The sequence below is a fragment of the Ilyonectria robusta genome (genome assembly GCF_021365365.1).
Source record: "Ilyonectria robusta strain PMI_751 chromosome Unknown BGZ61scaffold_7, whole genome shotgun sequence".
Taxonomy (NCBI): domain Eukaryota; kingdom Fungi; phylum Ascomycota; class Sordariomycetes; order Hypocreales; family Nectriaceae; genus Ilyonectria; species Ilyonectria robusta.
The window spans coordinates 1,927,501-1,949,810 of NW_025764441.1; the positions used below are offsets into that span (position 1 = coordinate 1,927,501).

Consider the following 22,310-nt stretch of genomic DNA (forward strand, 5'->3'; position numbering starts at 1 on the left):
AAACTGGCCCTTTGTCATACAGTTACTAACCGACTGAGGCGAATCATTCCGTTATCTGAAACAGGACGCCTTGCTGGCAGCCTTGGTCAGTCCATTATACTTAGTTATAGCACAAATCATTTATCAATGCCCAAGCCGAGTTCCTGCCAATTGCGCTCTTTACTTCAACCCGTCCTACATAGAAGCAACCGAGGCTGGAACGTTAAATAAGTTGTAGATTGCTATAGACTCAGGTTATTTTCGCATTTAGGCTCTATTTTCAATTTGCAACTCAAAACCTCCCCGCCTCCCGAGAGGCAATACTCAACTCTGGGCCGCTAGCAAAGGGCAAGTAAGTCGAGACATCGCGGCTACCAACGTTATGTCCCATGATCGAACCGCCGAGAACGACTTGTCGCTGAGGGTTCTCGAAGGGCTAGTTCCACTCTTGTCTTTGTGCCTCAGCCCTTTGAAACGACCTCCAGAGGCGTTCTAACCCTTCCTTCAGTGCCTCCTTTCCTACAGTGAATGTCACACGAAACCAGCCATACTCCTCAGACACGTAAACATGCCCTGGGGCAATCATAACGCCGTGTTCAATACAGATATTTGCAATACTTATCTCGCGTGCCTTATAGATATTCCCCTCGGGAGACTCGGTTGTTAGGATACTGAAATCAAGTTGCTTTGATGCGGATTGTGGTAAAAGTAGATGGCGAACATCTATCCATATAAAAAGACCGGCATTGCTTCTGCTTATTAGAATATTGCTGAGAACGAAATATTCGACGTCTTGGTCGACTCACGGTTCTCGGTATCGAATGCCATGCTCGCGAAAGAATGACGTAACGATGTGATAGTTTTCTATCATAAGTGTAGCCTTCTCATCCATAAATTTGTGTAGCCACTGGCTGTCTTCAAGCATGGTAGCCCACGCATCTTGGAGGAGATGTGCTGACCAGGAAAAGATGCTAATGCCGGTGTTACGTTGGGTACACCCAATGTGAGACTCCGGTTGAGCACGAACCTGATGCTTGACATTGCGCCCATGATTCACTCATTTTGTGAGAACACGAGGCCGAGACGTAGGCCATTCGCGCAAAAGTCCTTGCTTGCTCCATAGAGCACGTGGTGTCGGTTCGCATCAATGACACCGACAAGATCAAGCGACAGGCTTGAAACAAACGAATCGGCATCTGGAATGGCATTATTTTTGAAGACAGATTTTGCGTAGATTTCATCGGATATGGAATGCAAGTCATGTTTGCCACATACAGAGGCAAATACTTCTAAAGTTTTGGGAGGCTGTTGTCAACGGGGCAGATACACGCAATCAAGGTTTCTGGCGGCGCACTCGTTGCATGGCACACCGCCCTGAACACTTGATTCGCGGCTTGGCACAGGTCGAACAGGTTCGACAGAGGGTCGCCGAGGGTGCTGATCCAGATTCCATACGGACCTTTCTAGCGCGCAATTGCTCATGTCGTTTTGCTGAGTCTCTATAAAGCTCGTATTAGCTTGAAATTAGCCTAATACAGATGTAGAAGAGAAACTCCGCAATCATCTAATGCTCAAAGGAAAATACCTTCAATTAGCACTCACTTCCTTCCAAACGCTTTGCACAATAGCCTCACTCAATCGGCCTTCCTTAACGATGGATTTAACTGCGTCGTAACAAATGCTCATGTCGTGAAAACTGGGTATAGCAAATGCTGTACTTTATGGGATCCGTCGCCCAGTGACCGGCGGGCTCGTCATCGCTTGGAATTTCTGCCATCTGAGGCTCCTAGAAAAAAGAGATTGGTAACCTCAAGTGGAAGTGCCGACTTACCAAACAACAACTGGTTGTCTATCCCCCAAGTCTGCATATTTAGCAGATCAACAGCTACGTAGCTCAAAGGCGATAAAAGAGGTTGGCTTGCGGCTGTCTGTAATTAGGGGAGGGGCGCATCTTGTATAGGCAAGTCGGTGGTGTCGGCTAAATCGTCCGAGGTAGCATAGCCTTGGGTGTTTTTGAAGTTGGAAATTACATCATGTCTCGAAGAGTTGAGAATTGCCGAGGTTTTATAAAATTGAACACCGTTTACCTCGCTCTTATATGATAAATTCCAAGGCATTTCTTTTGTCGCCTTTAGCTTTCTTTACTGTACTAAAACTCTTGAGATGTCTTCTGTTAATTCCTAGAAACAGTAGTATCAAGAGGTTAGGGTGCCCTAGTATACACATACCCAGAGGGGGGACTAGAAGCTCAACAGTAAAAAAAAAACACCAACAATAGTATCAACAATACAGACCATATACCCAGTCCACTTAAAAGTCAACAGGTTATTCAGACAGACTAAGGTTTCTAGTCCAACTGGTTACCTTTTGCAATACCTTAATAAGCTGCAGTAATAGCTGCATCTTGAAAAAGCTAGATCTGCTGGAAAGCTAGATCTTGGAAAAGGGAAACAGTAGTATAACGCCTAGCAGTATTGTTACCTGAGACTGATATAACTATAACAAAGAATAGAGGGTTTATACACGAGAGCATAAGTGTCACATATATCGGGATATCGGATTCCGGATATATCATACTATTGAAGCTTTCTTCTTTCATCATAGGCGTCCATCGCCACCTGCTTCGTCATCGGCCTCGTCACCGATCTCATGATAGTCCTAGCTTTTCCTTGATTTTTCCTATAGCTAGCTGAAGCCAAAGACTCCGGACCATCCGGAGCCTCTCGGCCGTCCGAGGTCATCCGAGGTCATCTTCATCTATAAGACTGACCTAGCAGACCTCAATTAGATAGGAAGAATAGCAAGAGCTTCTCACACATATGATCCTATCCATCTGCTAGATGCAACAATAAGACTTAAAAAGAGAGCTGGAGGTCGAACGAAAACGCAGCTGCGTCAGTTGGTAGATCAAAAGGAATACTAAGCTACAAATTAAAGCTACCAGTACTCTACTTAAACTACCAATTATTTCTTGCGCATTAGGCTCGCTCACTTTGTTTAAGGAGTACAGGTAGTTGTAATAATGTAGTTGCCATTCTGATTGTTGTTGATTACATAGCGATATACTGCAAGCTAAGAGGCATTTATCAATAACTGGAAGCGACCCTACCTTGAGCAAGGTCAAGAGCCTGTGGTAGATCCTCAGGAGGCGGCTGACGATCTTTTTCCTGATACGTGGCATTCTTCCGCGGAGATGGCTTGGGCGAACGACGACTTGGCGCCGCCAGGCAACCCAGCGAGACGGCTCCTCGCACAATGAGAGCAACGCAGACTTGTTTAGCAGAGATGGGCCTGAGGTCGCATTTGAGACTGAGCTAGTAGAAAGGCAAAACAGCCCGGGTTTCAAAAATGAGATACTAGCAATGACTCCTCAGTGGCCAGAGCAGCCTGTGGCGACGAACTGGCTACCCTTCGACGACTCTATCAAACCCCGATAATAAACTAAAAATCCACCCGGCAGAAGTTCCGCATCTTTCCACGAGCGTTCTTTGCAGCCCACTGCTCTAGTGTAGTATGTCTACTCTCACCCCGCTCGCCAATGGACCCTCGAACCCTCGGAAACCTCTGGAGACCAAAACATTAACGAATTTCTGATAGAGATCTCTTTTGCCCTGGGAGGCTTATACAGGGTGTCAGAGCAAGACACCGACCAATCTGTACAGGGCCATACTATGATCGTCTTGGCTGTTTCCAATCACGGATGCCCGCAGTGCTTGATGCTCTGCCGACATCACGGACAGGAAGGCGATGAAGAAGAGAGGCGATTCTGGGAAGCTCATTCGGCTATCTATTCCAGTACGCAGGAACGAAAATAAGCGTATGAGAAGAAGAAGTATACCCAACCCATCACGGCCCAGATCAGGGATCCGTTGGCTACTAGATTGGGCAAAGATTGCTTTGTGAATTTTTGAGAAATGATAACGTCAGAGCAGCGCCGGTCAGAAAGGTCAAAGGTGAGGAGTTGACGCGATTGAGGGAGTATTACCGAAAGGCCCAGGACAGGGCGTACTTGCAGTCACTGCAGTAGGCTGCTATCTCTCGGACCATGTCGTGGTAGAGCGTGTTGACGTGGCGAGACAAGATTCATAAGCTGCTCCTTGAAAGGGGGCTGAGTGAGCCCAAGGGGGCCGTCGTATACGGTTGTACATAACTTATACCTCGATCATGTTACAGTTGATAGCCTAGTATAGGCGACATAAGTCATGTCTTAGTCGGACTCGAAATTGCTTACTTTGGCGTCCTCTTCTGTGACCAACGTGTACAGTTGCAGGCTCAAAAAGGAACCGTTCTCCAGTGTCCCCAAGGGTTTTTCAGTTTGACAGCACTTTCACGATAACGAAGCATCCTGTATTAAGTATTGCATTTGTCCTGGGGCTCTACAGGCAGCTGGGAATAGACAGCTTGGGATTAACACGAGGTTCAGCGTTGGCAAGGCTGGCCTAGGCCAAAGTTGACCCTTCTTCCCCTGACTGAGGTGAATCAAATCGGCAGCGATCGATCAATGTGTTGCTCTGAGTTAACCTTTCATCCAACGTGCCAGTTACACGGGACAGTCCGCAGCGACTGTTTTTTTTTACTCTGTGCCAGCGGCAACTTGCTCTCGATGGCGCGGAGAGCCGTAAAGACTCTAGCGTAGCCTGTTTCTGTTAATTGTTGGATTGTGACCCTGTATTACGAAACCTCTGATAGATTGATATCCTGACCTTACCCAGAAGGGGGCTTAATAACCCCTCTTCTGGCGGATCCGGATGATGGGGAGAAGATGTCATCAACATCATCAACAACATCATCATCAGATATTATTATCAAATTGAACATAATTCCATCTATCAATCTAGCCGTACGGATTCCAACAATTGATCAAATGGTCTGATTTCAATTGATGATTGTATTGATGATCTTTTCCCCCCACCCCCTCTTTTCTGAGAGGGGCTTCTTCTATCAGAAAAGAGGGGGTCGGGGACAGAAGATCATCAATACAATCATCAATTAAAATCAGACCATTTGATCAATTACTTATCTCGTGATCGACCTAGGCGTATTGGATCCATCATCCAACATTAATTCTAAACTGTACATAGCAAACGCTTAATTTCATAAATTCCAACAGTCTCCTTGATCCTTGAGACCTGGAGACACACGATGGACCTTGCAGCTGAAGACGATGCAGTGGCCGTGCCCTTTCTCTTTGCTAAGTGATCCTGAGATGGCCCATTGATTCTTTTAGCATGTGATTGTGCAACCCGTTAGCGTCTTACCTAAAACATATGACATCACATTTACGTTATTAACTCTACCCCCATCTGTGTCAATCCTCCGGCTATACTTTCGTCTCAGTTAATAGACCGCGTTCTAGACCCTTCCGATCAGAGTTCAACACTCCAGGTTGATTTTACCATTGAAGGTGACAGAGATCATCAGACATGCTAGCCACGAGAGGTTACTGTGATCAGTACTTCCCAACTATGTCAATCTGGTGTCCCCGTGATAATCAGCCACCAAAGGGCCACAAAACTCAATTTAAAAGTCTCAGGTTCTTTCAGAACTTTTTTGTCTATCTAATGGTACCCCAAAAGTAAGTGGGAAACCTCAGGGCAATAGGCCATATTTTACTTATGGAAGAGGTCATTTGTTTTTAGGTAAAGTGGCCAAAATGATGACATTGCCGGGCTGAGAGTGGCTGTATATCGTGACGGTAGGACTATGACGTCACGGAATGTCTGCAGTAATGTCTGAATTCCGATTCCAGCCCGAGACTTGCCCACTGCGTTATGTTGCTATCAAAGGATTATAAATTAAGGGATACTCACATTTGTTAGTTCGCGGCCACAACAGAGCTGTACACACAAAACATCTCGAAGTTCGACTGCAAATTGATTCGTCCCCGCAACCATTCTTCTTCCTCGTTTTGCTTAGATAGCCTACGCCTCGGTCAACACAATTCCACGAGACCAACACAAGCATGGCCTCCCGAGAACTCGTCGTGGTGGTCTTAAACCTGACCAATGAGGAGCTCAGCCTAGTGCCCGAATCCCCAAATCTCTCCCATGGCAAATGGAAGGATGATCTGGAGTCTCGGCCTCCCCAAGAGATTCGAGCGGGAGAGAGTGGAATGTGGCGTTGTCAGGCAGAGCACATTGGGGTGCAGATTGAGGGATCCGTCAGCTACTCCATTGTTGGTTATGACTCCAATGTTAGGGCGACATTTACGTGGAAAATATACTCCGTTAGGCCAAACGAATTCCATCAGTCTTGCGCAGCAGAGAGTTTCGAAATCCAAGTTATTGGAGGAGGTGGTAGCCAGCCCGTCGTGGTTTACATCTTCAGTAAGTGGACTACACCAATAATGGTCATTTTGAACTCTCTAACAAGACCTAAACAGAACCAGTTAATTCATAGGCTAAGAGTATATTGACTCTCTACAAGATACTGCTGGAGTAATATGTCCTTGGTGGCATCTGATTCGCGGCATATAGTATATTTTCGGCCTGTCAAACACCCATCCTTACACAAATTCACATGATACGTTCGCAATATCCGTGGTGCAATTTCCAAATGCCTGAGGGATGTAGAACACCAATCGGTGATGTCACCCAAGATGTTGCGACTGTATTGGCTCGTAGAGCTAATTGTTTGTACTGGATCGTGAGGTTAATCTCCTGTTCTAGAATCTACAACTACAGAATCTGACAGTCCTGCCCGCATTCGCTATATATCTTCCTCAATCTTCTCGATCTGTGCGTTTGAGGCCAACTCCTGCGCCGTTGTCACCTCCTTAGTCGCCTCATACTCCTGGTTAGCAGCTCGGGCGCTATATTCAGCGCCTCAACCTCGCTTTATTTGTCCGCGATCGCCTCTTTAATGCTATCGAGTAAATTTTGGTCCTTCACTATAAGCTCCATAGCAGCACCACGTCACTCCGATATCTCTTTACGCAATGCTAGGAGGCTGGTTCAGACTGAGTCTCGAAGGCCAAGGTTTAGGATATGTCCGAGTTGGTAGCCGGTCGTTGCGTCGACTAGCAACTGGCTGGCTGATGGTGACGCCCCGGAAGAGTTCTTGAGGTTGGTTGAGGTAAAGTGTAAGTCGTTGTTAACGGTCATAGCCGAGAATGGTGGGCCATTTATCAACCCAACCACCGGTAAACTGCAGTAGGCAATCAGCGGGATTGGTTGCCACCGCACTATCCCTGATCATGACTTCTCCTGGCCAGGTTTGCCTAGGTCATGAACGCCCACTCGAATTTGGTCCCCCGCGTGGTCTACCTATGCTGCTTGGTTGGTGGTCATTTATTTTTCCGCCACAAATTGCGGAGTTGTTGCGAATGCTGTTCCAGGAAGAAGCGACCCCAAAAGCAATACTGAGCTTCCTAGTCGATGGGTAGTTTCTGAATGGTATATCAAGAGGTTAGGGTGCCCTAGTACACATACCCAGAGGGGAGACTAGAAGCTCAACAGTAAAAAAAAACGCCAACAATAGTATCAACAATACTGAATGGTATATATTTTATTCAGTTCATACCGTATCTTTCCCAACTAGTCTACCCTCAAAAATTTATATTTCTTCCTGTTGGCAAATGCACTTTAGCCACGTTCTCCAATTTATTCGCTCCGATCAAACCGCATTTGTTCAATATCCCCATTCACAGCTTCACGTAACAGTTGATGTATTGAGATGTAAAGGATAGGCTGGTTGATGAATCCACGTGTTTAGTTGGTGTTTTGTAACCAAGCAAGGCAAAGGTGCCACGTCCTGTCTTGATCAATCACACTATACATACAGAGTTTGGTTGATTATACAGAACTAAGTGAAGCCTAGGGGATGCTGATATACTCTCCCTGATATTCTGTTTCAACTAAGCGATCCTTGTTTATTTCGCTGACGTCAGTGTAGGGTAAGTGATATTTTTGTCGCTCAATAAGGAGAGGCAGCCTCGTCCATACCTGCAACTAAAAATAGCGCAACAATGTGCATAATACCATAATCATATTACCATCAATACCCTTGGGGGCAGTGAGTCGGTTTCTCGATTTCTCTTTCGTCCAATCTGCATTTGTTGTGGGAAGCAATTCAAAGGCTAACCGCCCCCCAGAAGAACTGAATGTCTCAAATCGTAAAAAATAAAGAACGACATGAAATCCCCATGGAGCGGGACCTGCACCGGCTGAGACGAGCCATTACATTCGAAGATACTTGGAATTCAACACAGAGCACAGCTTGTACAGCCGAAGACGGCAATGCGACTATGCGTCTAAGTTGACCTGAGTACCGATGATGACCCTAAATGAGGATCGGATCATATTTAGTTACGACATCACAGATCGGAGGAGTATATCGCAATATGTTGTTACTGGTGTCTCCCTAGCCACGCCAGAACGTTTGGTCGGTAAAAATTTGCGTGAGGATTAGGGTTCAGGAGTCGTCATGCCAGCGGATATTGTTCTGGATCGCATCCTCAACTTCAATAACAAAGAACATCCAAGCGACTTGACTGTTCCATGCCTGCCCTAAATGGATGTAATAGTTAATAGATGGGGCAAGGTGTCATACGGACTACAGGTGTGGACACGTCAGCCTGACGCAGAGCTGAATGCAATTTGTGCGCCACAGAGCTTGCTGACCATCAAACGCCGCTGAAGTGGGGATTGTAATTCCAACAATTGCAAATTCCAAGCATTGTAATTTGAAATTCCAGATGTTATTAAGTATCAAGACGATCCCTTCACTTTTTGTCACTGCCGCAACTACTTTCGACACCTCAAATTTCCCGTACCCGGTACTGCAAGTCTTGGTGCGTTATCTACCAACCAAGATGAAGACCTGGATCGACGAGACATCTGTCGCTACGGAGGATACGAACATGATTGCCTCAAGCCTGCTCACGCCGGCTATAACACCTAGCGAGCGAAGCTATCCCGACGGCCTTGGGTCAGATGGTTCTGATATCTCGGCCTCGGAATCCCCGACTACTGGAAATTCGGAACCTGAGACTTCGGCCTCAGGTCGTGTAAATTCCAGCTTGTATCGGGCATGCATCAACTCCCCTGATCGGCGACAACCGCCTGTTTCACACCGAGGACGAAATCGAAATGTCAACCTTAAACTCTGTTTCTTGAGTTTTCTGCCCATGGTCGCATTCCTTGCTGTCGCAGCAATTGGCTGGTGGATGGGGTCGTGGGAGAAACCACCTGCACCGCCCAGACTCAACCCGATCGACGAATTTTTGGCATCTCAAGACGACTGGATCGCCACCAATGAAATATTCACGGAGTACGACTATCTGCCGCAGAAGATCAAAAGTGGCGAGACAGCGATGACGGATTTGATGATCGCTGTGAAGTACTCGGACCTCCCTGGACGCCACCGTCTGGCGAGGGAAATGCAAGAGTTTTCGGCCACTGCTGAGAAGGTCGTTGACAATTTGATTGACTGGAATAGTCTGGCTGGAGCTACAGTGGACAGAATCCAAAATATGAACTACCATGCTCTATTGGGATATCAGAGTTTGCAGAGGATGGCTTCATGGACTGTCATTCCGGCTCCTGCTGCTGGAGATGTTGGATTAATTCCCACCTTGCAGCACTTCGGTCACCTTATTTCAGTTTCCATGGTTGGAGACAAGGAACAGGTGGCGAGACAATTGCACCAGCTGTTCATTCAAGAAGCCGCCAAGGCTGGCAGCCAGCTGAATCACCTCAAGATCCAGGGGATTGCTCTAGCCAGCGACTTCCGCAAAATTGCCTACCACCTACAGAATATTGCAGAGATTTCGCGGTCTGAGGAAGCCCAACTAAAGGCCGAAGTGAGAGAGCTACTGTCTGGCATTTGGGGTTGGCTCGGATTCAACGACTACGCAGCCAAAGATTTGAGTACCCAGGCAATGGTGCTCCATACCATGGCCGATGGAATGATGGAGGGCCACAAGATGATCAACAACGCCATGATTAAAATTAGGAAATTGGACAAGGATTTTGGGAGGTTATACACAGCACTCGCGGAAAGTAAATGGGAGAAGGCTAACGCGATGCCACTGCGCTTGGACACGATCCAATCTGCGGTGAACAGGTTGGATAGTGTGAGGAAGTCTTCTAGAGCCAGGCTTCAGTCGCAAAATTATGACAACCAACGAAATGGAATAGGAGGTACAAGGTAGCTTATGAAAGTAGTCTTAATTCAAAGGCAGACCGACAGAGCGGCGCTGAAGCTGTGGCTAGACTCGTGACTCCTCCATCTCACCAGACCCGGAGCGTCACCCCTACTACATCCCCAACCCCGATGCCCGACGCTACTCTACTGCCAGCGCGAGCTAGGCAATGGCATCTTTGGGCGCATTTGAATGGAAAAGTGCTGGATCAGTCCACAATCGGGCCCATGGTTCATCTCAAACCTTTATTAGAGCCATCTTTGATTTTAACCTTGGTCTTGAGCTAGGGGATACGAAGTACGTATATGTCAAGTGATTGCCAGAGCCGACCACCTGCAAATACAGGCTAGCTCAGGTTATGTACAAAATCGAGGCCAACGATGTCTTCAATGCCTTCCAAGCCGAAGTCTATGTAATGATCGAAGGCAGAAGCAGATGCGCCATAGTCATCGTCCTCTCCAGTATTCTCCTCGTTCATAATTGTTTACCTCCAGGATTCGTTAATATCAAATCGATGATTGTTGTCAGGAACAGCGGCGATTGCTATGATGCTTTCTAGAGAGGTGGGGGATTGATGGGCATCGTGTAGTGTATCACTTTGCTGGATTCTATCCGTGCTTCTGGAACCTGAGGAATCATATCCTCCCAGTTCGCAGGACAGCTCCTGGCTCCTTATTTCCACACCACTATCTGCCAACGAGCTCACAGGTGTCTCAAGTCGGGTTGGTCGAGTCCTTCCAGACCTGGGTGACGCCGGACGGGCAGAGGGAGTGGTAGTTGATAGCCACTCTTGGTACAGTCTGTTGAGCCCCCGGTTAAGTATTTCATGCAGACTCAATGTCACGTCTTCATCCGCAAGGGAGGAGATACCGTTAGTGCGCAATTCTTCGACCAAGGTGGCTGGGCCCTGCCTTTGGAAGAACTCCCGAAACCGACAAAGGTCCTCGGACAAGTCCGGGTCCATAAAGGCCGAAGCGGGTGGTGGCTGATTGGGAAATACAATGCCCCAGATGCGAAACCAATTCTCAGACTCTGAGAGATTAGGCTTGGACTTATGACTTAGTTCTCGATGTTGTTCGTGTGATATTCCATCTAGTTCCATAGATGAGTCCCAGGTGCGGTGGCTGTGTCTGATGTGTCCTTGGTGGCTTTGCTTGTCTGAAAAAATAACTAAGCAACGCTCGCAGTAAAACGCAGGTGTATGTTTTCTGGCCATGTGTTGCTTGACGCGTGAGATTTTGCCAAGTTTGGCCTTGAAGCAATCGTTGTGCTTAGAGGGATTAAGTTTCCAGACCGGGCAGGCCCGTAACAATGGATGGCTTTCGCCTCGGTCCAGCCTTGCTCTTTTCGGTTGTCGCTGGCCATCCGCATCATTCTCGTCATCATTACCCCCGGGACTCTGTCTCTTTTTGAGAGACCTCTGGTTACTTTCGGCAGTTGCGGTGGGGACATTGTTCGTGGTTAGCGATCCCCGCTACTGCTATTTGTATGGTGTGTGTCAACAGGCCGGTTGAGAATCCCAAATGCCTCCCAGGAGCCTACCTCAGCTATGGTGGAATTTGAGGTGGTTGTGCTTAGATATTCTGACAAAAGGCGATACACCGCCATATTGATAATCGAGTTCAAAGCAGCTGCGTGACCGGGCGGCTTGATGGATGTGTCCTGTGAGGTATCTGATATTGAAAGCATGTCGGAATCAAGAGATGCGTCTTGGGGACCAGTAACTATAGCAGATCGTGACCTGGAGTTCTCCAACGAGTCCATCGCAAGACATGAAGCTTCTTCCGCACAGCTGTGAGTGACATTGGTATATGGTTGTCAAGTAGACTTCCAGGGCCGGCGCATGTTTGGACCATGTGGCGAAAGTGCCAAAGGTCGTTTAGATTGATAGGGCGTAAGACTGCGCCGATGTCTCCCGATGACTGTTGACGGGTACAGGAACAGGCGTTATTGAGGGAGCCAAGAACGTGCCAAACAAGGATCCCATCTGTGTACGTGACTATCTCAAGCGCATAGTCAGACCCTTGGAGAAGAAAGTTTCCATCCACAGCATTCAGGCTCGGTACGCCGACGAGATCGAATAGAATCTCTGGGGACACTTCAATACCGGAGCAGAAGTCTGGGCGACGACGTGTCGGAAATCCCCGAACGATAACGGACTTGGCGACCTCACCACCCAAGTGTAGGCTCGACATGAAATTCGCGGTCCGTGATTCATTGTGAAATCCGATTTCCGAATGTTGGTTGCATACCAAACTCAATGAAGGACCTCGGGCAGCCAAAATAATGTAAGGCGTACTGTGAACCACAGAACTTGTGCATGACGGCTGCATGGCAGCCCCCAGCCAGGTCAATTGCTCACCGCACTCCGCAACGGTGTGGGCAGACCCGTTGATTGTGATAACCAAAATCTCCTCATCCAAGGTACATACAATGTTTGTTTTGTCCAATTGTGAAACTGGAAGTGTGTCAGGATACGAATAAGGTTATCGAAATGCGCGGACTCAAATCCTCTTACCATGAGGAATATTCTCGGGTGAGCCATCAACTGCTGCTTGAACGGCGTTTAAAAGCTCTGTCCCGCCAGAGACCCAAATCTGGTCAAAGTATTGCTTGATTGTGGTTGCTTGAACTTGGTCCGAAGAAGAGCTCGTTAAGACAACAAACGAAGAGATTGGCAGCTTTGGCGATCCCCGCCGCTTGAGCTGCTCCCTCTTGACCCGCATCTGGAGTGGGCTCCATGGAAGCTGGAATGTGACTTGGTAAGTATGGTGATCTTTCAAGTTATTAATTGTATTCTTTGGAAGTTTCGCCAGGATTGTTTGCCGGATTTTATCAACCATTACGGGTGACTCCGACTCATCCCAATGGAACTACGACTCCTTCAAGAGGCTGCTAATTAGCCAATCGTATGCCGGGCTGGAAACTATGGCCTTGCTATATGCCAGCAAATCATGCCAAATGAATTCATCGTCGTTTTTTTCCACTCCCTCGAAAAGGTCAGACGTGTTAACTTCTGGGGTACCGTCATCTGAATTCCGGCCCCACATGCTCATTTTACCATGAAGAGACATGACATCCGAAGCGTGTATGCGGACTTCAGAATGATCATCATTCGCATGGCGGAACATGAATTACAGGCGTAGGGCTATTTCCCTAGGTGATATTGTCAGTTGAGTCAGAGGGAAGGCCTTCAGGTTACAGTGATCCGAATTAACTAACTGGTGATTCTTGTAAACAAAATGCGTGATGCGTCGGCTCAAGCCATCTGTAGGACCAGTGCTGAGTTTGATGGCAAATGCCTTGATAAGACTAGGAATGGTCTTATACATGGATGCCCAATTATTGACGCTCACATGTTGTCCAATTTTGGCAAATATGTCTCTGCAGACGTTCGATATGGACTGCTGAGTGAAGTTAGGGATGACAGTGGTGGCAGCTGAGTATACCGTTCTCGTACCATTTCCACGCGCGTTCGTCATGGAAAGAGCGGCAGTATCTCCCAGTTTGTCGAAAGGAGTGTGAGAGTGTTCCCGGGTATCATAGAAGGTGGGATGGAAGAAGCCCTCCTGCTCTATAGGAGGCGTGTACTGGCTCTGAGAGGAAGGAGTCTTGGTGGGAGTGGTAGGTTGAGTTTTGTGAGACTTAGAGGAGAGGGAGGAGTGCTTCAACTTGATGGAACAGGTCTGAGATTTCTTCTTGGAGTTAACATTGTCAGAAGAGTCAGCACCGCGCTCGAGGTCTACGAGACGGCGCTTAAGCTTCCGGCCTGTATTGAGCAAGGTATGTCAGTCTACTCATCACCTGTTGGACGAGCCGGAGTTGGGTAAAGAGAACATACGGTAATTGCGCCGGGCAATACGGTTCTGTATCCTTCTGTGTTCGGCAAGGTCGGAGATCTTGACCCAGTCCTCACCGGGGTTGGCGGAGCTGCTGAAGGCATTGCTGCTGCCTTGGCCGGAGTACTGATGAGGAGTAGTAGGAGTGGCCGGGCAGGCGTAGTGAGGTTTTGACATGTTGAACATGGACATCGTGACTAATGATGAAGCGCGATGTAAGAATGGAGAGAGTGGGATAACGAGATAGTTGGAGGGAGAGCTAGAACTGCCGCGTTTCTCGAGTCTCTTCTATCAGTTTTGTTCGACTCGGATTGTTGTATTGCTCTCGGTAGGCAGGCAGCAATGAAGAAAGGAAGATGACGGAGGAGGGAGGCGTGATATTATAATAGACAGAAGAATGAGAAGATAATATAAGCCTTCGACGAGCTAGGGCCTGAGATTAGGTCCCGTAATCTCGCGCTCGCGTCCCATCATTAGGCCGAAGGCGGCCAGTTCAAGGCGTTGGTGTTTGTCTTTCGAATCGGATTTGGCAATGCGACATTTTAATTTTCGCTGAAGGAGAAAATGAGGGGGAATTTGTTCAACCAGCATGCTTGGCCAATAGCATCAAAAGACACAACCGTGACAAGATGCAATTTCGACGTATTTTTGCATGGCGGCACCTTGATTAAGAACTTAGTTAAATCTCGATGTGTTGAAGACCCTCGGATGCGAGGCTATTGCAGTAAAAGAAATGTGGTCGTCATATCGCTGTGTCGATAAACTCAGTAAAGTGTGTCTTGGCTCGGTGTAAGTGCCCCAAACATATAGGAAAAGAGCAGCTTGATACCAAACTTGGGACTGGGTAACTGTGACGTGTGCAAGGAAAATGCAGTAAATTTAAATATTAGGATCCCTTATCGAGGGGTATTAAGCTTTATAAATAATAAAATTTATTAAATAACAAATGTTTCTAGTGTATTTGGTGCAAAAATCTCCGATGGCTGAAGACGGCGAGGTGAAAGACCTTGCTTATGATGATATTCCAGAAACTTATCAATCACATGCGCATTCTCCTCAAACCCGTCCGTCCACCATTTCTCACGTCCCATCAGGCTCTGCGTTTCCTCAACATGATCTTCTAACCAAGGCAAAATATATCGTAATGCAGCGCGGCTTAAGACTGCGTCGTAGGCAAAGTCCAGCGCCTGCGCAAAAGCCTTGGTTAAAGACTTTGCAATCCAAGGGTTCGACTCGTATACACTCCGCTTGAGCGCTATGACATGCATTATGGGGAAAATGCCCGTTTCTTTGAAGTACTGGGACTCAACTTCCTTAAAGTTATTGAAGAGACGTCCAACGTTGGGCGACGTGCTCATTGACGAAGGCTTGCTAGCACTGAAAATGGCATCGATTTGGTTGCTGGCGAGCATTTCGGAAAGATTCTGGCCCGCACCAATGGGCGTGACCTTGATGTCTTCTGGCAAGCTGTGAGAGATTTTGCTGATCCGTGGCTGTGCGGATGGCTCAATGGCACCCACGAAGAAATGCACACTGCTCAACGGTACGCCAAAGTCCTCTTCCAAAATCCCGCGCTGCCACACCGCTGCTGTCACTGTGGATAAGGTCAGACAATGTATTTTAAAGGGGCGATGTGCTATGTTAGGAGATTGAGAACGAACTCTGATACTCGGGAATGCCAATCCTTTTCCCTCGAAGGTCTTTGGGAGTCGAGATTCCGGCATTCTTGTTCACGTAGATGGACTGGTGGCGGAAGAATCTCGAGGGGAACACAGGCAGTGCGATGAAAGGTGGGTTCTTTTGAGCCAGTGTCATCACATACGATGACAACGAGAGTTCCGAGACATCGAATTCTTGAAATCGCAGTTGACGAAAGAAGCTGGTGTAGGGTAGGATATTAGCTGGTAAAATCAAACAGCTGCAAAGACATTCGAAGCTTCTTACGTTTCCTCGACGCGATAATTCAAGAAGGTAAGTTCTATACCTTCGGGACGAACTCTTCCATCTTCAATGGCCTTCACTCGGTCATAATCCCAGCAGGCAAACGAAAGTCGAAGGACCATTTTGTGGAATGGGGTACTTCGTGTCTGGAATTCTTTGAACCCCTCATAAGTTCGCGAACTGCTCTGCTGGAATACATATAGTGCGCGGTGAGGCAGTAAATCAGCCGAATTCGCCCCTGGGGACCAGAAGTCCGGGAAGTCCGCAGAGTCCGACTACCCCATCTGTGGTGCGGGCAGCCTTTGTAGGTGAAACCCCACCGGCACCGAAGTTATTAGCATCGAAAGTTTTCAACCTTCGGCTTTCGGCTCTTGTGACAGCATTAATGCGGCACAGATTCACGTGGTCTGCCTTCTAGCGCCGATGAGTGCATTTAGGAGGAGATGGCGGCTCTGTGGCGAGTCCAAATGCCTCTTGGAAACGTACTCCTACACGAACTGGGTCCAACCCGACCCGAGGAGCCCTTTGTTACGAAAGTACAGGCGCTTTCGGAAGCATTGGGTAAGAAATTCTTGAATTGTGAAAACTGTATTTTTTTGACCTTGTGCTGGCAACTTGTTCACCTTGAGGGAGCAGACAGAAGTTAGATGAGGAAAGGTACTATCTGCTATCACATTCTGGACCGCTCTCTATCCAGTCCTTTCTTATAGCGACGAGTTACTATTAGTATTTGTAAGACTGGGTAATAAAAATTCTCTTTAGGAAAACTAGGTATGACTACTAGACAGCGATGAAAGGTCAACTGTAAGACTTAAGTATTTCTAAAAAGCTTGTAATGATTGTTTAGTTCCCCTGGTTGGTCCCAAGGCTTTTCAAGGATGAAAAGCTTATTCAGAGAATGTTGTCTTCTAAACAGTAGTGTTTACAGAACATTGCACAAGTTGAGCAAACAAGCAATATCATATAACGAAAGACTTGATAGCTACTAACATGTTCTCCAGCCCCAACCTATTCGGGAATGTTGGATGTCGCAATTGTCAACATTTTTGAAGCAGTACTGTTCTTGAAGCTCACGGTGCTTGGCAGACTTATTCCTGAACACTATGCAATGCATGCACCCCCTCTACCTATCCACCTTCTATGCACCCTCAATCCAAATATCCATGCTCGCGGTAGAATCTCTCAGCTCCGGGATGCAATGGGAAGACCGTTTTGGCCATTTCTCTTGGGTCTATGGGCCAACAAATCGGCGCCTTGTTTCCCGGAAAACCGTGAAACTGGACCTCGATCTTGGCTTTCTTCTCCACCAAGATCCAAGTGATGAGGTAGGCCACATCCTCTGGCAAGTCATCACGACACATGAGAATGAAGTCGAGGAACTCGAGGGCTGGAATTTCCTCCTTGAGACTCTTCCAGTACCCGGCAGGAATTGTCGACGCTGGTAGCCCGGGAGTCGTCTTTTCGATGATTGTCAATGCTTCGGGCTCGGCAGGCATTGGAAGAAAACCACGAGGGCCATCAATCAACTGGACCCACCAGTCTGTCATCAAGGCCTCGTTGATAACGGCATTGAAGCCAAGACTTGGGTCCTGGCACGGAACGAGACACTCCTCAGGCCGGTTAGCATACACCACCTCGCCGCCCCAAGACTTGATGGTGTTGACCGAGACTCCATGTGCCTCCAGGTAGCGATGGCAGACATAGCCAATCGGGCTTTCCCCATCTGGCCCCAATATGATCTTGAGCTTGGGTTTCTTTTGTCGAATATCCGCAAAAGACCTGCAACCCAGAGACGGATCAATTGCAAAGAGCATTCGATCATCTTGAGGAATCGTCGCTATGCCTCTCAAATGTGGCGCCGGGCCTCGCGATTCCCAAGGACCTGTTCCGGTCAAGGCATTCTTGAGCAACTTGACAGGCGTGTTGATGGCAATGTCGGCGAATCCTGAAGAGATAGAATCCGTGATTTCCATGCCACCACCTGCCACGCTCCAAATGCAGGTCTTGCTGGTTGGGCCGCAGCGTTCGGTGAATTCTTGTGTGATGAATGCCATGACCCGATGGAAATTGGCGTGGCCCCAGTCACCAATGCAGCGGAGAGTCACACTGCGGTCGATGGTAGGGTCATCTTTGGCCACGAGAGTTGCGACAGGTCCTTCGGACGGACGGTCTCTGCCTTTGTAATCCACAGCGGCTGCGATAGGGATGGACATTTTGAATTGGTACTGTTTGTATTTGGTGGCATTCTCGATTGACTATTCTCGCCTCGGGGTATATATGGCACTGAGGTCAAGAGGCTCCATGACACAGAATCTGAAGCAAGAGAGCAAAGGCATCCATCGGTGTCAATCAAGCTGGTGGGGTAGTTCGCTCTGAGGTGGTGGCCGACTGCTGCCTACCCCACCGTTTACAGGACGCGCACCAGGAGCCGCATCGGACCCTTGGGATGGAAGACCATGTGCCGATGGAATTGGTGTAAAGACACGGAATCTGATATGGCTGAAGTGGACACGAAATCATGGCAAGGGCCTCCAAGTCGCTGAGGATGTCGAGAAGTCTCGCCGAGTAAGTACACGGGAATTTAAACAAACTCACTTGAGAGGATGCCAGCCGGCGTCTCTTCTCCCCCTTGCTCTGATTTTACCATGCCCGGTGGGGCACCTTTTACTACAAGGTAGCTTTATGAGAACTGTATTTCCATCTTTAGGCCGTATCTTTCGCTGCTCTTCACAGCCTCGGTTGGTGGAATCCTTGCGACTTGAAGACCACCCGAAGACGGCCCGAGCAGCATCACGTGGTATGTACTACGTGTAGTTACTCAGCGGCCTCGGAGTCTTGTGTATGTCCGGCGCTAAAAGGAGGGGAAGAAGTCCGGCATACCCGGGCTCCAACGTCTTCAATCTTCTCCAGCTTGACCCAATGACGATTCACGTATTGGCGAGCATGAGACATGGCTGTTACTCGAATAAACTCGAGATATTCGAATCATATGAGCCTCCAAGTTGAATGCTTGTTACTGAACGGGGGAGTCAGGGTATGCCGACTTGGCGACTTCTTTGAGAGCATGAATTCATGAGTCGTTCAGGGTAAAATAGGTCTAGTCTCATCACCCATGTAAAATACATCCTGGTCCGCGTTTCAAAGCTTTGCGGAGAAGCGGGGTATTGGCGCCTGGCACGGCAACCCCGGATTTCATTACGCCTCCCTCGAGGTAGCAATTGTTATGTCGATACATCTGCCTCAGTACGATCGGCCGTGGCTAACCCTGGACGGGACTGTCGGACTATGCAGACATGTGTCCCGGGCCAATTTGTATCTAAAAAAAGCTTCAATTTCGATATGAGACCCTCATCGTGACGTATCGTTGATGTCACAGCTGGCCCACCTTGTTGCCACGGCTAATGGGATCCTTGTTTTGTCAGAGACTAACAATTATTACTCCGGGGGAGGTGGATCCCTCGGACCTCACGAAGTCACGAAGGACGATGCATGCCAGCCCCCTTTCCCTCTGCGATTGAAGCCGACTACCTTCCATTGCACAGCTGCCATTTGCAGTCTCAACCAGCAGGGATATTGTGATTAACTTCGAGGCGAAAGAAGGATCAAGCCCGACGAGAGCTGAATAGAGTCGGAGGTGCAGTCAGCCAAACTGCCATGCCTCCTCTGACCTTCTAGAGGCCTTACGACTAAACAAATCTTGATCTTTTGGGGCAACGGCCTGAATCCCACCCCGAGTATGCTTGCCGGCGGCGGAAGGCGGAACCAGACGAGAGCCCGACTTAGATGTTCTTATTGCCAAAGGTCCTTCGCACGCGCCGAACATCTGACCAGGCACGAGCGTTCCCGCAAGCATCCCCAATATCCTCAGGATTTCAGCTGCCCTCTTATGCTGACTTCGCACCCAGACCGAAACGAAAAGCCCTTCAAGTGCAGCCATTGCGAAAGTACATTTTCCCGTAAAGATGTCATCAAACGTCATCACCTACGCTACCATTCTGCCTTGCCTAGAGTCGACTCAATAATGAATCTAGCACTACCGGTAGATGCTCCCGTGGGTACAGCTGCACCCGCCGTGGAAGAAACCTCTCTCCCAGCACAGCCAGAGGATCAGTCGGCACAAGAGGTGCCGGAGACAACCAGTACCGTGCACATGGAGGCCTTTCCAGATGACTCTGCTGTGCTCCATTTCATGTCTCAGCCGTCCATAAGCTCCATTGACCAAATCGACTTCTTTCTTGGCGGCGGGGATTTTCCATTCTCAACCGACGACACACTACTCGGAGGTGAGATCTTCGGTGAACGTCTAGACCAAGGAGACAGCACTTTCCTCAATCCCACGCACTCCCCGTCTTCCAGCCTCTCGACCAAACTTAGCCAACAAGGTTGGAGAGGATCCTGTGAGATCTCCACCGATAAGCGTCAAGAGCTGGAAAAAGAAGTTCAAGCCGCGTTTGCTCAGGTAGGGCATTGAAGCTTCCTTTCCGCCAATATAATATCCCAACATGACTAAAGTTGACGCAGAGCAACGAGATGGACAGCCTCAGACTCCCTTCGTGCCTCGCGTTTGAGAGGCTCCTCAACAACTGTTTTGAGTTCTTCCTGACATACCTGCCATTCGTCCACGTTCCAACTTGGAGGGCGGAGTCTGCTCATCCTACTCTTTTGATCGCCATGGCCTCGCTAAGTTCCTGTCACAACGGAGACAGCGTCACTGCCCAGGCTCTGTATCGAGCCGGCCGATCATCTGTCATCAAGCATGTGAGTGAACCTCCCTGCGCCCTCGGATGACGATCAGCGAGACTGAGAAGTGACAGATTGATTCTGATTTTGCACTGTCAACGGAGGAGCAACCTGAGTGGTTGATACAATCGATCCTGATCCTCATAGCTTACGGCATAGCCGATGGAAAGCGCAAACCGCTTGACGAGGCTTTGTCGTGGGCGTCCCTATTTGCAACTGTACGCTCTTCTTGACCCGAGCCAGACAGAATTTAACCCTTTCAGATCTTGCGCCATCAGAAAGCTCCCGAATTTAATGACTTCGGCCCCAACGAAGACATTTTCACTCGGTGGAAGACTTGGATCGACTGTGAGACATCCGTACGGTAAGTTCGACCATCCACCTTGAAGACAGTTCAGTAACGGGGGCTCTAGAACAAAATGCGCTGGCTTCGTGATTTTGAACAATCTCAGCATTTGCTATAATGCCGCTCCAGCTCTACTCAACCGCGAAATGGGTGACGCTCCACTCCCCTGCCGCGAGAGCGACTGGGCAGCTACCACGCCAGCGACCTGGTTGGAAGCTAGAAATCAAGTCCAGGGCAAAGAAATTTGTCTCAATGAGGCCCTCGGCGGTCTTCTCTCTTCTTCACAGCCCCAGTCCAACAGGATCAGCAGCTTTGGGGCCTATGTAATGCTACATGCGATCGTGCAACGGATGTGGAGATTGCAACCCGAAATCTGGACTCGAGGCAATACGTGGGACTTCTTCCAGGCGTCAATTCTTGAGGCATCAAGTTTCCAGGCCTCAGGTTTGGCCATTCGAAAGTGGCAAGCCTTCTGGGAAGAAGATTCGGAATGCTCACTATCGTCTCGCAACCCCCATGGTGCTGTCTCAATGAACGCAGCTGCACTGCTTCGACTGGCGCACATGAGACTTCACACAGACTTTTCGTCGGTTCGATCTGCAATAGTCTCCCTAGACGCAATGAAAATTTCACAGAGCATGAAGGAGCTCTGCATAAAGATCGATAGATCCAACTCAACACTGAGGACTGCCGTGCATGCTCTGCAGTCACTTCGAACAAGAATCAGGCTAGGCATGGCACTGAAGACTCCAGGCAGGGCGCCATCACACAGCCTACAGCTACACCTCGTCTCAATAGAATGCTGTAAGTCTCCCCGCATGCTATAATAACATGGCTCTAATGTTCGCATGCAAGGTCTCTTCGCCAGCGCGTGGATGAGAGAGGTCTCGTCCCGCCCTGAATATAAGCGAACAAGTGACGAAAAAGATTGTATGGAACTAGGGGCAGAGATTCTTGCGGAGGTGGACATTGGGCAATCGAACAAACAAAAGCCTCAGTCGACACAATTGATATATGCCTGGGCATTAGTATTGGAATCTTCTGCAGTGTGGGGTATCCAAACGACATTGGCTGATGCGTTGAAAAACTACGCTGAAAGTCAAAGCTGGCGGCTTGCTGGTTCTTAGTCAAGTATTAATAATACGACTATCGTCGGACTGGACCAGAAACATCAAAATGAACCCGATGAATAAGCATCACTGTCTTTATCATCCGATGAATGATTAAGTGCCTGATTGTATTGTACCCTCCGTAATCATTGGTCTGTACTCCATCCATGATTCTCCTGCCGACATTCCACGTGGGGTATGTCGTTTGCCTG

The 22,310-nt window shown here is 48.4% G+C and overlaps 8 protein-coding genes across 8 annotated transcripts; 3 read left to right on the top strand and 5 right to left on the bottom strand.

Annotated features, from left to right (window-relative positions):
* Window positions 1–415: 415 nt before the first annotated feature.
* Window positions 416–1,284, bottom strand: BGZ61DRAFT_348429 (pyridoxal phosphate-dependent transferase; the record flags this gene model as incomplete). Its single annotated transcript, XM_046240058.1, has 3 exons — window positions 416–728; window positions 786–1,006; window positions 1,054–1,284. Coding segments are annotated over 3 exons (765 nt in total), but the record flags the coding sequence as incomplete, so codon positions are not given.
* Window positions 1,285–5,941: 4,657 nt separating this feature from the next.
* Window positions 5,942–6,378, top strand: BGZ61DRAFT_531364 (uncharacterized protein; the record flags this gene model as incomplete). The annotated part of the gene is made up of 2 exons (XM_046253690.1): window positions 5,942–6,305; window positions 6,362–6,378. The coding sequence occupies 2 exons, from the start codon at window positions 5,942–5,944 to the stop codon at window positions 6,376–6,378; spliced, it is 381 nt and encodes a 126-aa protein (XP_046106428.1).
* Window positions 6,379–8,791: 2,413 nt separating this feature from the next.
* Window positions 8,792–10,132, top strand: BGZ61DRAFT_574847 (uncharacterized protein; the record flags this gene model as incomplete). The annotated part of the gene is made up of 1 exon (XM_046256172.1): window positions 8,792–10,132. One exon carries the CDS (start codon window positions 8,792–8,794, stop codon window positions 10,130–10,132), a length of 1,341 nt encoding a protein of 446 aa, XP_046106429.1.
* A 475-nt stretch (window positions 10,133–10,607) lies between these two features.
* BGZ61DRAFT_348901 (uncharacterized protein) lies at window positions 10,608–11,435 on the bottom strand (the record flags this gene model as incomplete). Its single annotated transcript, XM_046240109.1, has 1 exon — window positions 10,608–11,435. A coding segment is annotated over one exon (828 nt), but the record flags the coding sequence as incomplete, so codon positions are not given.
* Window positions 11,436–13,257: 1,822 nt separating this feature from the next.
* Window positions 13,258–14,154, bottom strand: BGZ61DRAFT_476816 (uncharacterized protein; the record flags this gene model as incomplete). Its single annotated transcript, XM_046248837.1, has 2 exons — window positions 13,258–13,892; window positions 13,965–14,154. The coding sequence occupies 2 exons, from the start codon at window positions 14,152–14,154 to the stop codon at window positions 13,258–13,260; spliced, it is 825 nt and encodes a 274-aa protein (XP_046106431.1).
* A 743-nt stretch (window positions 14,155–14,897) lies between these two features.
* On the bottom strand, window positions 14,898–16,025 carry BGZ61DRAFT_531367 (4,5-dihydroxyphthalate decarboxylase; the record flags this gene model as incomplete). Its single annotated transcript, XM_046253691.1, has 3 exons — window positions 14,898–15,556; window positions 15,624–15,841; window positions 15,907–16,025. The coding sequence occupies 3 exons, from the start codon at window positions 16,023–16,025 to the stop codon at window positions 14,898–14,900; spliced, it is 996 nt and encodes a 331-aa protein (XP_046106432.1).
* An 879-nt stretch (window positions 16,026–16,904) lies between these two features.
* Window positions 16,905–18,116, bottom strand: BGZ61DRAFT_418227 (uncharacterized protein; the record flags this gene model as incomplete). The annotated part of the gene is made up of 1 exon (XM_046243433.1): window positions 16,905–18,116. One exon carries the CDS (start codon window positions 18,114–18,116, stop codon window positions 17,052–17,054), a length of 1,065 nt encoding a protein of 354 aa, XP_046106433.1. The 3' UTR covers window positions 16,905–17,051.
* Window positions 18,117–19,639: 1,523 nt separating this feature from the next.
* BGZ61DRAFT_574854 (uncharacterized protein) lies at window positions 19,640–22,147 on the top strand (the record flags this gene model as incomplete). The annotated part of the gene is made up of 7 exons (XM_046256173.1): window positions 19,640–20,186; window positions 20,286–20,362; window positions 20,425–20,661; window positions 20,718–20,861; window positions 20,907–21,007; window positions 21,057–21,793; window positions 21,845–22,147. The coding sequence occupies 7 exons, from the start codon at window positions 19,640–19,642 to the stop codon at window positions 22,114–22,116; spliced, it is 2,115 nt and encodes a 704-aa protein (XP_046106434.1). The 3' UTR covers window positions 22,117–22,147.
* Between the last annotated feature and the right edge of the window lie 163 nt (window positions 22,148–22,310).